Source organism: Mesocricetus auratus, unplaced genomic scaffold, assembly GCF_017639785.1.
Source record: "Mesocricetus auratus isolate SY011 unplaced genomic scaffold, BCM_Maur_2.0 Super-Scaffold_100676, whole genome shotgun sequence".
In the NCBI taxonomy this organism is placed as follows: domain Eukaryota; kingdom Metazoa; phylum Chordata; class Mammalia; order Rodentia; family Cricetidae; genus Mesocricetus; species Mesocricetus auratus.
This window is the reverse complement of record NW_024429266.1, coordinates 117,036,921-117,051,885: the sequence shown is the minus strand read 5'-3', so window position 1 is coordinate 117,051,885 and position 14,965 is coordinate 117,036,921. Positions and strand designations below refer to the sequence as shown.

The following is a 14,965-nucleotide window of genomic DNA, read 5'->3' as shown; positions in this document are numbered from 1 at the left end:
TATATATTTTTTCAAATTTAGAGTGATTATAAAATGAATTACATGCCAATTTATTCATTATGACGAATATCGCTTGACAGCATCTTGAATAACTCAGATGGCCATGATTAAAGGTGTCCTTCTGATAGATGCGGTTCCATAGAAAATCCCAACACATTTATTAAACAGACTTCTCTCTGGGTCCGTGTGTAGGAGGCCACAGAGCAATGGATTTCATATCAAAATCAACCTCTCATAACAAAAATGAGTACTTGGACAGTTCAAAACACATTCCATGTGGGAAGGCTGCTTCTAGCCGGTAATCCAGAGAATGGATCTCATTAAACTGAATCGTATCTGACATAGATGAAATTACAAAGTTGGCCCTTTGACAGATGAACTAATTGGTTTTATCCAAAATAGGAGGAATAGGTTTGGGGGGGTGCATTTAAATCATTAGGATTGTTGGGTCAAAGGCAGAGAAGAGCCGGAAAAGGTGCTGGGAACTAGCAGAAACTAGACTCTGCTTCCTCAGTTCCCAAAACCTTCTAATGGGTTTCACTGTTTTCTTTCCAGTGCTTATCATCATCAAGGCACCACGCATTTGCATCCCTAATTCGCCCTTCTCAAAAGTGTTTTGACATCCCTGTTGGTTTTGAATGCCTCTTAATGCTGCTCTCCCTTTGGGCAGGTGCCCACACACTCCTTATATGGGCCTCAACCTATAGTGAGTCTGCTTTCCTCACAGGGTTATTTAAAAAAAAAATCCCTGGGAACCTCCTGTCTTAATTGCACTCTTTTAGAAAAGTGAAAACTCAAAAGTCAGATGACTCAGAAAATGAACATTTAACTGCATCCCCACACATGGGGTCACAGAGAGTCAAAAGGGCCATCTCTCTGTGTGTGGTAGATTTGCTTTTTAGAGTTATTTTTTAATCAAAAGGAAATAGATGTAAATAAGACCATTTAGATAAACACAGGTTAGAGGTGAGTGAGCTGAGACCCAGAGGCAGCCCATCTTTGAGCACTAACTCTCGGGTAACATGCTTCTTTCTCACAGTTTTTGACAAGAACTAAACCTATACAGGTTGCCTGCAGAATCCCAAAACACCATTTGGTGGTAGTGAGGGATGGGGTTCAATGGATTCAACAAAAGCATTTTATAACTATGGTTCAAACTTTTACTTAGCTTCCGCTGTGCTTTAAAAACTATACCCAGTCTAACATGAATAAAAGATCATTCTGCCCCTAAAGAATTCACCATATACTAAGGAAAAGAGAGGAGACATGGAAGCCCATAATGGGAGCCACCCCCCTGAACCATACTTCATGCCCTGGGGGGGGGTTCCAGGACCCAGAAGAACAGACACAGGAAATGTTCAGGGAAAGAAAGACTAATCTCATACTGCAGGCGCACGTGGGGGCTGTGAGTTAACATGAATATGTGTGTGGGGGTGGGGCTTGCTGCAGAAGTTGTAAGCTAAATTAACTGTCCACGCTAGGTAAATTGCTATAGTATGTTGGTGAAGATCCAGAAGATGTTAAAAAGCTCCCACCTCCCATAGCTTAGCCCAGGAAGAAAACATTCTCTTGAACAACAACAATCCCGAACCTGGCAATACAAGCCCTGTAACCAGAGAGCACCGACTCATGGTTGCCCCGGAGGATGGGAGATTGGGGACATTTATGGGCATTAAGAATTCTTTTCAACTAATTCCCCGGGTTTTCAGGGAGGTAACTGAGTCACCCAGGAAGAGAAGCACTTGATAGTGCTTAGTGACAGCTTGAGATGGGGGAGGGGTAGCCGGAGGAAGAAGGAGGGAAGCTGTTAGATAGAGAACTGGAAGCTTCCAGAGTCAAAAAATACCTTTTTTTTTTTTTTTAAATCCCTATTGCTCTATAGTGTGTTGCTCCAGGAAAGGTAAAACTGAGCCAGATTCAGGAATCAGCACAAGTGGTTTTTGAATCTGAAGCTTACCAGGACAAGAGAGTTGGTTTATCTTTTGTATATGTGCTTGTTGTTGTTTTTCCGTTTTTGGATTTTTTTCCCTCCAGCACCTTTAGTGCTCACCCATTTTTTTTATTTGGAGTTCAAAACATATAGACAGACTTATATAAGATAAGCAGGGAGTAGATTTTAACAATCAGTGCTCAGTGAGATTTTCACTGAAAATACCAAAAGTAGTTTTCTGTGACGTTTTCTCCCTGTAAGAGACTTCTGCAACAAATTAATTTTGGTTCCTGAGGAGAAGCACAAGGTGCTATGTGAGACACATTCTTGACAAAACAACAGTTTCCCCATGGCTTCCAGAATAAAGTTAAAAGCATAACTACTTTTTGACAGGGGAGGGGGTCTGCACCGGCTTGAACACTTTCGATAAAACTCATTGTTGTCCCTGGTTTCTAAGCCGATATTGGCAGTCACTGAATACACCCTTTCTTCCAAAGGAAAGGAATGAAAGGAAGACAGGAAGGAAGGAAGGAAGCAGGCAAGCAAACCTTGGTCTTCCTGGCTTACATCTGAAAGTGAAACAAGATGGCCTCACCCAGCAAAAGGCCCAGCCCAGTCAGGCCCCTTGTCACCCAACTGCTGGCCTTTGCTTATGCAGTGTGGCTCTCTCAACAGGTCCCTTCCCTGCCTTTGCATATGAAAAAAAAAAATGAGGCCGTGAAAGTGTCAGTCTGCTTTTGTCAGCAATAGCCAGTAAAAAATAATTGGAGGCGACTTAATACAGCCCATGCACAACAGCCGTGAGATAATTGACCCCTAATACCCTGCTCCACATGCCAGGAAGAACCGGACTGTGTGGAGACGTTTCAGTGTGGCTTATCCAATAGAGGGGCTAAGCAGTAGTCAAGCTTCCCAGGCTTTCCCTGCAACCTGCAGATCTCATCCCACACTGCCTCCAGAACACCCAGCATCCCACGCAACACTGCTGTGGTAAACCAGTGGGGTTTCCCTCCAATCTGCGTTCATGCAATTTCCCCTCCGTTCTTCCAAGGAGCTGGCCTTGTAATGCCAGATAAACAACTAGACCCAGTGTGCATGGCTCTAGACACCAACGAATAAAGTACACCCAATACCACATCTCCCTAGAGTGTATTATCCCACTTAGCAAACACTGTGATTGACATAGGGCAGTGGGTATTTTTGAGTTTGAGGGTTATTTTCAAGTAATTGCCAGGCTTGAAATTTGAGTTTGTCAATCAGACAGCTCTTTTAAGCCTATGAATGTATTCTTTTCCAACAGTGGGGCAATTAAAGGAGACACGAGTAAATGACGAACTCTCACAGGTCTTTTTTCTTGTCATACAATTGTTGTTAAAAGATTCACTGCCATGTCTGTGGAGGAGGGAACCTCATGGCATTTTGCGTTCAGTAAAAATGTCTGAAACCATTTTTCAAACATTTTGAGGTTTGGCATGGGCCTGAAATCCATCTTGCCAAGCACTTTCCCCCTTAATTTTTAAACCCATGTGTCTTTCAAGGGGAATTTAATCCGTATGTTTCTAATTCATTTACACTTAACTCATCCAAATGGTGCTCTGTAAGAACTATTTGATGTGCGGAGTCCTATGGGTGTCTCTCCCTCTCTTACAGTCTGAAAGGCCCTTCTTTCTGAGAACCAGAAGATGGGATTTCCCATCTGTAAGCCAAATGATCCATGATCAGGTCTGTGCTCGGGATCAACACTGAAACCAGAGGCAAGGAAATAGCTGACGTAGTGACACAAACAACCAGCCCTCCACGCCTGCCTGCTCCTTCACCCATGAAGACCACTCAGAATCACCCCCTCCCTGAGCAGGCCTCACCCACACGCTAAGAGCAAAGCATGATGCTGAAACAGGAAGGAGCACAGCAGTTGCAAAACTTCTCTTTGATTCCAGGACTATCGGGGCACTTGGGACTCCCACCTCCCAATCGGCAGAAATGAGGCCTGCAGCTTCTTGTTCCAGGAAAGCATTGCCAGGCAGGGAAGAAAGATAACCATCAAGTTCCAGAACCAGGAAGGACTGAACAAAAGTTCTGGTAAGGCAATGCCTGGGTTGTGTCTCCTGGACCTCTGAGGAGGGGTCGTGCAGTAAACTGCCAGGGGTACGGACCAATCCAATCGAGGCTTTGTTTCCCAAGCTAGATTCTCACAAAGGTGGATTTTTAACATTCTTTAAGGGTAAACTTAGTTTGAAAACAAACACCATCATTTTGTGTGAGAATACAGATGCCCAGGCAAGCACAGGTCGGGGGATTCAGCCCAGGATCCCTGACCCTCACCATGCATCACCATGACAATTCCACACTGTCAGGACTTTTCAAAGCCTGAGTGCAATGCCACAGTAGGCAAATAGTGACAAGCTGGAAAAACCAGTACAATCTGAAATCAGCCTTTTAGATACAGAAATAGGTACCCATGAAACCTTATATTCAGTCAGGGGACTATTTCATATAAATCAGGCATAGTGTATGTATGCATGTATGGATGCATACATCAACATACATATGTATGTGTGAACAGTCATTTATCTCATTACCATAGTCACAGAACTGAACTCAAGGGACACCAAAATGCACAGCTGCTCATAACACTGTGGTAGTTATGTGTAACTTACTCACATGATCCCATTTCACTTCATCTCTAGCTGACTCACGTTCCCTAGTTTGACATAAGTGTCGTGTAAAGAGTCATAGTGCTGTATTGTTTAGGGAACAGTGGCAAGAAGAAGTCTGTACATGTTCAGTAACACTAATTGCCCCCAAATATCTTCAGGCTGGAGATGGAGGAAGCAGAGGACATAGTACCCACTGGTGCAGAGTGCCAACTGTATACTACTACACAAACACACACATACACACAGCATGCTGGGCTTGGTTGAGAAGAAGTTTCACATTGCTGCTGCATATAATGTTTTCTTTTTTTAAAGGTTCAAAACCACTTTGCCACCCAGAAACCACAATTTTCTTGATGGCAATTCTACCAATGACACTATCAACTGGTCACACAAACCTCTTCATGTGAGCGTGTGATCCCATGGCACACTGGCCTAGTCTACCATAGGAGGTATCACCCAGAGTTTGGGAAAACTAGGCAGGGTATACATGGCTTGTAGTGACAGGGGGTGTTGTGGCACAGTGCTAGTTAGGAAATGGAAGAGTCTGCCTGGGATTTGCCAGCAAGCGTGATTTGCCACGTGCATTTTCCAAGCTCTTAATCAATATTAATTAGCGAGAAACACACTTCTGAAGTCAGGAGGCATAGCAGCCTCACCTCATACCAAGGAACCATGGGGATTGGTGGGGAGCTGAATCCCAGGCTGCTAGGTAATGGCTAAAGGATGTGAATTGGGATAAGGGCTGTGCCACATTTTACCAGAAAGCATCACCCCATGACATAGGCACTGTCAGACATCGCAGGCAGCCTGCACCTAGCAAATTAAAAGCTTCCCTCTATGGCAAAGGATGAGAAGTCATTACAACAACTGAGAATTGCCCTCCGGTCTGCTTCTGTTGTTGTCTTTTCAGAATTGGTAATGAAGTGATGCGTTCTCTGTGGTCATGAAGTACAGGAGTTTCTGGGATTGCAGTGCAAAGCCTGCCTGTCTGGGGGTTGTGGTCTAAGCTGTTCCCTACTTGGTGAGGCAGAGGGAGGAAGTGGTGTGACTGGTAGGCGCAAGGTCACATCCTGCAGGTGGGTGGGTGACAGTGCTAGGGAAGCTTCCAGCTCTGAACTCTTTGGACATCTCCTCCATACGGGTCAGGCTCACACAGGGCAGGCAGGAAAGGAGAGAGGTAGGAAGACTGTCAGCCTATCCAATCCCATGTCTGGCCTGGGACTTCTGGACTGGAAGACACCATCCTCTGCCCACTGACTAGACCCCAAGGGCCCTATGGCTGGGGCCAAAGAGCAGGTGATTTTGTCTGCCTCCCCAAGGCTCTTTCCACACTTGGATGGTGTAGTCTTTACTAGCCAGGGGCCTGAATGGCCCCCAGATTCTGGAAGCATAGCTAACCTCTGAGGGCCTATGCATCTAAATCTTTGTTTCCTCCCCGTCCCTCCATTCTCAGAAGATGAAAAATAAATAAATTAGTTAATTAATAGAAGATAAAGGCGCATTAGCAAGGATACAGCAGCAAGGCAGACGGTCTGGGGGGATAGAAGTATACACTGTTCTGCCTTACCCTGGTCTCATGCCTGCTACAGAATCACTTTCTGACCTTGGACCACTCTCTTTACAACTTTAAAGACTTTTTTATTCATTAGTTTTTGTTCGTGCGTGTGTGTGTGTGTGTGTGTGTGTGTGTGTGTGTGTGTGCCAAGTGTGTGCAGTTTCCCTCAAGGGACAGTAATTGCGAGCCATCCAGCATCGGTGCTGCCATGAGAACTCTGGCCCTGTGAGGGGACTAAGTGCCCTTAACCACTGAGCCATCTCTCCATCCTGTCTCAATTGGAGTGATTTCAGTTTCTGATTCGGTGAAGCAAGCTAGTTAGGTGTGTTAGAACTATATGATTATTTTTCTCCTGCTAAGGGTGTTCCAAATGGTAAGGATAAAATTACATTAAATGTTTCTCTTGTGACCTGTCCCCTGGAGCTTCCCCCTTGCCTTCAGGGGGAAGAAATGGCAGAAAGTAGTGATGTATGAGCAAAATCAGGATTCATAGAAGCCACCTGTCGGAAGGGAGGCTTGGCCTGTGTGAGGGTGGGTGCTGGTGAGAGCAACCCTAGAGGGGAAACGTAAAACGAAAGCAATTCATGTCTACATTTATACTAAATGAGCTTATCTTAATTGCTGCTATTATGATTAATTCCAGAGGAATTAAACCATCAGCTCTTTCTTACAAAGTGTTGTGGAGCTGACTGAAGCAGTATTCTAAATAAGAAAGCCAAGAAGAGGTAGATGCAATAAGAGTCTTTGTGCTGTATGAAAATTAAGGAGAGGGAGGAAAGGAGGGAGGGAGGGAGGGAGGGAGGGAAGGAAGGAGGGAGGGAGGGAGGAAGAAGGGAATGAAGGAAGGAAGGAAGGGAAAAAGACCTTCACTTGACTACAAAGCGTAGGGATACAAGAAGCTCTGGTTCCTTTTTGTAACTAAAGCAAACGACTGTAAAGTGCACTCTTAAGCCTCTTCTTCTGACCTGTGAAGACATGGTCACCCAACCTACAGCTAGCCTTGCACTTTTTCTCTTCTTCTCCCTTCCTGCCCACGGCCTCAGTTACATCCTATGACTAAGTTTACCTCCTGAAAAGGAACACTGAATGGCACTATTTCTCTCTGCATGAGTACTTATTATTATTATTATTATTATTAAATTGTAGTTGTGTGTGGCACATGTATGTGTATGTGTGTATATACGTGTGAGTACAAGCATAGTACACATGTGGTAGACACACAACATCTGGCATCAGGTCTCATCTTCCACCTTATTGAGGCAAGGTCTCTTTGTTGTCAGCTGTCTGCCCTAGAGCTTCAAGGCATTCCCCTGTCTCTGCTTCTCATCTTGTCACAGAAGCAATGGAATTGCAGACTTACACTACTGTGGCTGGCTTTGCATGGGTCCTGTGGGATTCGAACTCAGGTCCTCATGCTTGGACAGAAACTGTTCTTCCCACTGAAACGTCTTCCTTGGCCTTTACATTATTGATGCTCCAAATATATTATCATCTAAACTTTCAACAAAGCCAAATGATTTCCTTAGTGAATAATTTAAGACTTACCAATAGCTTTCTATGTTAATTGCATTATGCTCATTTCAGGGAGTCCATCTTATGAGGTAAAGCCACTGAACCTAGCAAAGTATCAGTGGACTGGCAAAAATTATAGCAAATGGCAGAGCCAGATTTGAACCCAGATTTGCCCGATTCTAACAGCACTCCTGGGGCAGAATTACACTGGACCATATTAATTAATGAACAATTGGTAAGGTTCCCTCTTTAAAGCTTGTCTCCTACCTTTTCCTCTAACAGTGATGCAGGCCCTGCGGAGGACACAGGGCACAGGCAAGTGGGTACAGAGGCCCAACAGGCAACCAAACGGACCAGCTGGCCATCTCAGCCCAACATGATTTCAGTTCTTTAGAGATTCACAGGTAACTCATGGAGCATGCAGAATATAACAGCACAGCCTCCTGGGATAACTTCCCCATTCCAATTAACGCATAACTAAAAGACTGCTTGACAGTTTTTGTAGGCTGTACCGTTTTGGGATGGGGGAGTCATTCGGTTCAATTCCAGTAATTCAGATGGAAAAGTTAAGATGGTAAGGAATTTCAGGTTTCACATGGAGAGACAGCAAAGTGTCCAGATGGGCCTCAGTTAATATCTAAGACGCATTCTGGTTTCTGGGATGATAGCAAGCTACTGATTATTTCTTCCTGGGTGCTGCGCTGCCGTATCGATCATCAATAAGCTCCCCTGCCAGAGGAGGTTCAGGAAGGAAAGATGTATGGCCTTGTTATGATGTGTCTGTGTTCTATGTGGATGGACTCCCAGCCAAGTCAATTTCAAGGAACGGCTTCTGTTGTAACCAACACCCATGGAACACAGCCCTCCGAAAGCCCCCACAGCAGCAGCAGACATTTCAACTAGGATAATAGTGAGTGCCAAAAAACGACCATAACCTGATTTCCAGTGCTGCCCAGTTCCTCCCTCCTAGTGACCATTCCCCTGCTCTGTGACTCCCCAGCCAAGGAGCTAAATGAGCAGCTTTCTGTACCCAAAGCAAGTCCCCTGAGGACCCTGAGAACCCACAAGGAGCGAGCAGAAGAAAATCCCACTTTCCTCTCCAGCTGCTGCAGCTCTAAGTACAGAGCCAGAGTTTGCCCACCCTGTTTACTTCCAGGCACATGACAAGTCTCATTCTCCACACTAATTTCTGCCCCTTAACCCTGACCTGAACTCTATGTAAAGTCTATTTATACTGATGGATTGATTGCAGGGCTGGGGATCAAACCCGGTACCTCATGCCTGCTAAGCATACAAAGCACACCTCTGAGTGGTACCTGCAGTCCAGGAAGAGTTAACGGCATTCTCATCACTCAGGTAAAGGCAGTCTCACCCACCTGCAAGTGCACATACTCACTGCTGTGACTGCACACGTGAGTTTTCGTCCCACTGGGAACTGACTCTAATTCTCCTTGTTTTTGAGACAGCGTTTCTGTGTGCAGCCCTAGCTGTCCTGGAACTTTCTCTCTGTAGACCAGGCTAACTTCACACTCACAGTGATCTCCCCGCCTCTGCCCTCCAAGTGCTGGGATTCTGGGCGTGGGATTAAAGGGATATACCACCGCCACCACCTGCTCATTTCAGTTTCTAATCCACAAAGCCACGGTAGTCCATGAGTGGGGTGCCTGGGTCCCCCCCAAACAGCATGGTCCTGCCATACTCCTTTCACCCAGGCCAGGAAAAAGCTGGCAAGTTTTATGGGGCCAATCCTTGCCTCATTTTCAGCAGCATCCTGCATTTACTGCTCTGCTGCTGGTGCCTGGTACCTGCCCTATGTGATGGGTTTGTGGTCTCAGCTTCACCATGAACTGAGAACTATGACTCCTATTTGTGGGGCCTTGGGGGCCTTGGGGGCCCTGGGGGCAGTGTCCCTCTGCTTAGATGCTGGGTTTCTGGAATAAAAAGAAGGAAGATGTCACAAAAGAAGCCTTGGGAAGAAGAACCCCTGGGAACAAGATTCAGCCTAGCATCTGGGAATAGCAACCAAAGACCAGTCCCCTCAGGAGAAATCTCCTCCCCTGCAATTGCTGGTATGCTGCTGTGAAGTCACTGAGAGCTGGGGACCCTCACCACAGGCCCACAGGGGTCTGGCTCTTTGCATTTCACAGAGGGGAGGGGTCAGATGGCATAAAGAGCTTCAGCGGCTTTCCAAAGTCACACAGATGATAAGTAGAACAGTGATTTGAGCCTAGACCCCCCAGATCCCCAAAGGCTACATTCTTTGCAAGAGATTCCATAGTACCAGAATATGCCCCCTTAACATCATCCCATGCCTTCTTGTCATAGGGGAGGACAACAGTGTTTAGCTGTAGATTTGGCATTGCTCTGTTCTATGTCTCTTCTCTGGTGTCCCAAAGCCTTGTCTGTTCCTTCCCTTCTGTCATAAAAACGTGGCACCCCCCCCCGGGACCTCCTCCCCCACCAAGTTACTTGTCATGATGGTGGCAGGTGTTTGTCAAGGCTGGCATGTGAGTCCTGGATGAGTATATTTAACCCTCTGCTTTTACATGGAAAAGCATGTATGCAGACCAATGCAAGCCAGTCTGAGAAGAGCTGCTTGCAGACAAGGGCTATACTGGTGTCCTGGCTGGCACTCTAGATCATAATTTTTTTAAGATGTTGCTATTAGGAGAAATAAGGCAAAAGTATAGGTATAACGGAGTCTCTAACATGAATCCTTCAACTCATGTGAATCAACAATAATCCAACAAAGTTAAAAACAAATATAGAAAACCAGACACTTCCATCTCCCCACAAAACCAAAACAGCCGTCAAATCATGACAGAAGTGTTATCTAGTTTCATAGAGAGTGCAGTGGACTAGGGCCCCTTCTCTAGCTCTCCGGGGGTCACAAAAAAAAGGCGTATGTGATTACTGGTATATAACTCACAGCCAGGCCAACAAGAACTCTAGCACTCTAAAAAAACAGAGCAAGCATATCTTCTCTGTTCCTAAAGGCCTCAGCACACCCCTGATGCCCACTGAGCTGTGCATAGTGACTAAGGAATAAGAACTCACCCTAGGTGACCCTCACAGACAGGCACTTAAGGTTATTCCAAATATGATGCTGACTCCACAAACACACACACACACACACACAGAGAGAGAGAGAGAGAGAGAGAGAGAGAGAGAGAGAGAGAGAGAGAGAGAGAGAGAATGCGAAAAGTCTGCTACTTGGAATCTGACTGGAGAATAGAAGTCTTGTTCAGGAAAACTACTATGGGACAAATAAAAGTAGTTAGGACTCTTTCACAACCTTTAAAAGTTTGACTTCAAATTGTCATTTAAAAACTTGACATTAACCCACCTGCTCAGCCACTGAGCATTTGTCAAGCATACATACATCCTAAGCTCTGAAACAAACAGCAAGATCCAACACAGAATATCTCTTGAACTTGTGTGAACTTGAACTTGTGTGAAACTGGTGCCAGGCATCCAGCAGAGATGCAGACTTGGGAGGAATCTGCTATTTGTAAATACCATTCTTCCCCAAGCAAGTAAGGGTGGCAAGAAACTCTTCACCTCAGATTGTGTCTACGAAGCATGTTCACAGTCTATCTGGAACATTTATGGGACGAGGAGAGTCTCCCGTATTTCTTGGGCCACTCTGACAGACAAACCTAGTTAATTATGTCACCCTGAAAACTCTTCCTGGGTAGTGCTAGAAAACTACAGATAGCATCACAAAAGGAGTCTTCATTCTAGGGAGCAAAGCTGAAAATATAGTAACTTTCCAAGCAGGCAGAGGCAAGCCCCTCTCCACCCTTCTCCATTCATTTCTCCAAGAACTCTAATGCCAGCTGAGTGTAAAAAAAATGTATCTTTCTCTGAAAAGCTATGCCAAGGCTTTTCAACATACATCACTCTCTCTCTCTCTCTCTCTATATATATATATGTATATATATAATACATATATATGTACATGTGAAATACATAAAGCGAGTGCACCTGCTCTATTGCTGGAAAACTTTGAGAGACTTAGTGATGGGGAATCGTAGGCTTCATGTGTACAGGAGGAAGGCTTAGTTCCATTGCTCTTGCTAACATTTACAATGCAGGCTTGCTGTACCCAGCAAGGCAAGCTCAGGGATAGTTTCTGACCCCTCCCCCTTTCTCCAGAAAGCACTTCTCCAGTCTCCATTCCCCTTTCACCTCTGGCCAGAAAGGAGGGAGTGGAAAGACCTATTGCATGTCACGATTAATTTCACACAAAATATGCAAACACCTTGCAGGGATGGACCCCTTGCCTCTGTTCACATTGATCTGTCTGATAACCCAAGTTAAATAAGCCAGGAGAAGGGCAGAGTCCCCACAGAGTGAGCTGGGTTTTCTCTCTCCTTCTAGGGGTTTTTACTGCATATACAGTACCAATCCACGCATGATGCAGAGAGGTAGTGATGATTTCCAACACAGAAGTCTCTATTTCTCTGTCTCTCTGGAGAGCAACAGGAATGGAGTCATTACTCCTAACCATGTATTAGTGTCAAGCCATTACTCTACTGTTAACTTGTTTCTAAAACAAGTCAATCAATGTTTTTTTAATTAATGCCCCCTGCTCCCAGTATATAAAATTAACGTAAGAAGATGAGTGTCTTCAAGACACCAGATCTTGTCCAGTGCCACGTGGAACACCCTGAAGCAAACGCACACTCACTGCTAAATGCAGCTGAAACGGCAGCGGGAGAGCGATGCTACTTTTGAGCATCATCAGATATTTTAAAACGTATCCATAAATTCTTAACAAACACAACACCACAACCATGAGCTCTTCCTCTTCAGCACCACACAGAACGGTGTCCCAAGCGTTTCCACTTCACCAGTGACACTCCGAAAGCCCTCCCACCCCACCCATCACACCACCCCCTCACTGAGACCCTTTATGAAAAGACAACCATTTTAACTGGGGGGGGATGCGAGAGAGAGAGAGAGAGAGAGAGAGAGAGAGAGAGAGAGAGAGAGAGAGAGAGAGAGAGAGAGAGAGAGAGTGTTCTGGTGGAGGAAAATAATATACAGCTGTAATAATACCATGTTTTAAAAACACCATACTATAGTTTTACTTTTAATAACAAAAGATAAAAAGGGGGTGTCTGTAAATAATTAGAGGTTGCAGTCTGAAGCCAGTTAAAGTCACTGCAATTGATAATAAACTGAAAACCCCTTGAGAGCAGGTAAATGCTTTGCAACACTGACCCCCATCTCACGTTACTTAACTACCCTGTGGTTCTTGCATTACATCACCATTCCAGCGATTGGTCCCTGCGTTTTAACTCTCTCCCTGTCTCCTCCGATTAGGAGCAACACAGCAGCAAAGAAACTTCTCCGGAGTTTGCTCTTTCTCGATTTGCTTTTTTTATTTGTGGCTTTCTTGCTCCTGCGGCTTCGGTTGGCTTGACTGATTTCCCCCCTCTAGCCCGGCCTCTAAACTCATTCAGGTCTCTGTACTAGGACAAAAAAAAACCCCTCTGATCAAAGTGAAAAGAAATGCCTCTTCAAGGCAAGAAGAGGAGCGAGCCGAGGGGCTGGGGAAAGGGAGAATAAGGGAGACAAAGGCGGCAGGAAGGCGAGGAGGGGGAGAGAAAGGAGGGAGCCTCCAGAACAGAAAGCAACAGGGGCCCCCAAATCTCCAAAATCAAGAAACAGAAAATAAAATCACAAACCAACCTCATGGACATCACTGAGGCTGAATTCCCTCCTGAGGTGCAGAACATGAGAGCTGTGGAATGAGTGTGTGTAGAATTTGAGCCAAAGCTTAACTAGCTTGAGTGAGTCATATCCTTCCCATTTGATTCCAGGCCAAGCGATGATGTAATGCTCGGGCCCTTCTTGAACGCCCTGCTCCAGCTCTCTCCCTCTGGCTCCTCTGCTCGCTCTCTTTCTCCTGGGCTCGCCCTCCTCCCCCTTCTCCTTTTTAGCTCAGTGCGCTGGTGAAGTCACCATTTAAATCTGGCAGAACTGAAGCAAAAACTTCAATGTAACCAAAACAGCCCCAGGCCCAGTTCCAGCCAGTCTGAGGGCCTTCGTGGTGCAATCGCCCTTAGAAACCAGTAAACAGAGTAGGAAACACGGTTGTCCACGATGGCCTACAGCTGCCCCAGTGCTCAGAGAGGGACCCCCGGGGTCCGCGGCCTCGGGTGGCCTTGTTCCGCTAGTACTTAGTAAATGAGTGATAAATAAATGAAGAGGAGTGGGTTTGGGAAGAGTTCGGGGCTAGGGTAACAGCAATGAAGGGATGGGAACACCACCTCTAGAGAGGGGACAAGTGGAAAGACCAAGAACCAAAAGCCAATTTCAGTTACCAAGCGAAGCGTTTCAGCTCAGAACCAGGTGTCAGGGTGTCCATTGCCTGTGGACATTTTTTCCTCCTGGAGCTACATGGGATATTCTGCTCCAGAATGCCAACCTCTCCCTCCCCCACCCCCACTCCCGGAGTTCTCATATCTGACCTCCCTGTCTGCAAGGGCAAAACCACTCCTGGTCCAAACACGCGCCTGTGTCGGGAGTCATCAAGGACTGTGAAATCGAAGTCATTTCTCTCTCCACCGGCCTTCTTTAACGTACTAAGAGAAAGGACCTCTGTGCTCGACTGCAACCTTGCCTTGCTGAGGTTAGCTCTCCACTCTCAGAGAACTATCCAAAGAGAGGACAGGAAATTGATGTGGCCCCTTCAGAACAAAAGACACGCTTCCCATTCATCACCTTGCAGCAGGGATGGGATGAGTGGTGGGGTGGAGCTGTGTGTTTTAAGAGTGTACAGGGAAAGCGAACAGTCTCTCTCTCTCTCTCTCTCTCTGTCTCTCTCTCTCTCTCTCTCTCTCTCTCTCTCTCTCTCTCTCTGTCTCTGTCTCTCTCTCTTTCTCTCTCCCCCCCAGAGGGAAGAAAACAGCATGGGAGTGGTGGAGAAACCAAACGTTACCTTCACAAATGATCGCAAAGCCTTGTAATGGCTGACCTCTGTCCCCACCTCAACTCCCCACACAGGATACCTAGAACAGTCCCAACTCTGGGCAACTTTGTCAGCACAGCCTTCTTATTCCATGTTTTCCATTTCCCATCACTACTTTGTGCCTCCTCAAAAAAAAAGTAATTTTTTGAAAATGGGAAGCTCACTCAGAGCTTTTTGTTTTTTTAAACCACAAAAGCAGAAGGAAGGCATGAGGCTGCATTTCACCCCCAAACCTGATCACAGCTCTATTTACAGCCTAGTGCCCTCGTCATTGTGTGCCAGTGAATCCGTACGTGACCAAAACATGTCTCTTCACACGGCACAGAGCA

At 45.8% G+C, this 14,965-nt stretch overlaps 1 protein-coding gene across 2 annotated transcripts in view; it reads right to left on the bottom strand.

Annotated features, from left to right (window-relative positions):
- Positions 1-14,965, bottom strand: part of Creb5 (cAMP responsive element binding protein 5) — a 390,725-nt gene that overhangs the window by 113,813 nt on the left and 261,947 nt on the right. The window contains exon 1 of one of the 2 annotated variants that reach the window (XM_005076815.4): positions 13,355-13,508. The exons of the other annotated variant lie outside the window; for it this stretch is intronic. Coding sequence (XP_005076872.1) covers positions 13,355-13,401 — 47 coding nt within the window. The 5' untranslated portion in view covers positions 13,402-13,508. Of the gene's footprint in view, positions 1-13,354; positions 13,509-14,965 lie in introns of those variants that run through there. 2 annotated transcript variants of the gene reach the window in all.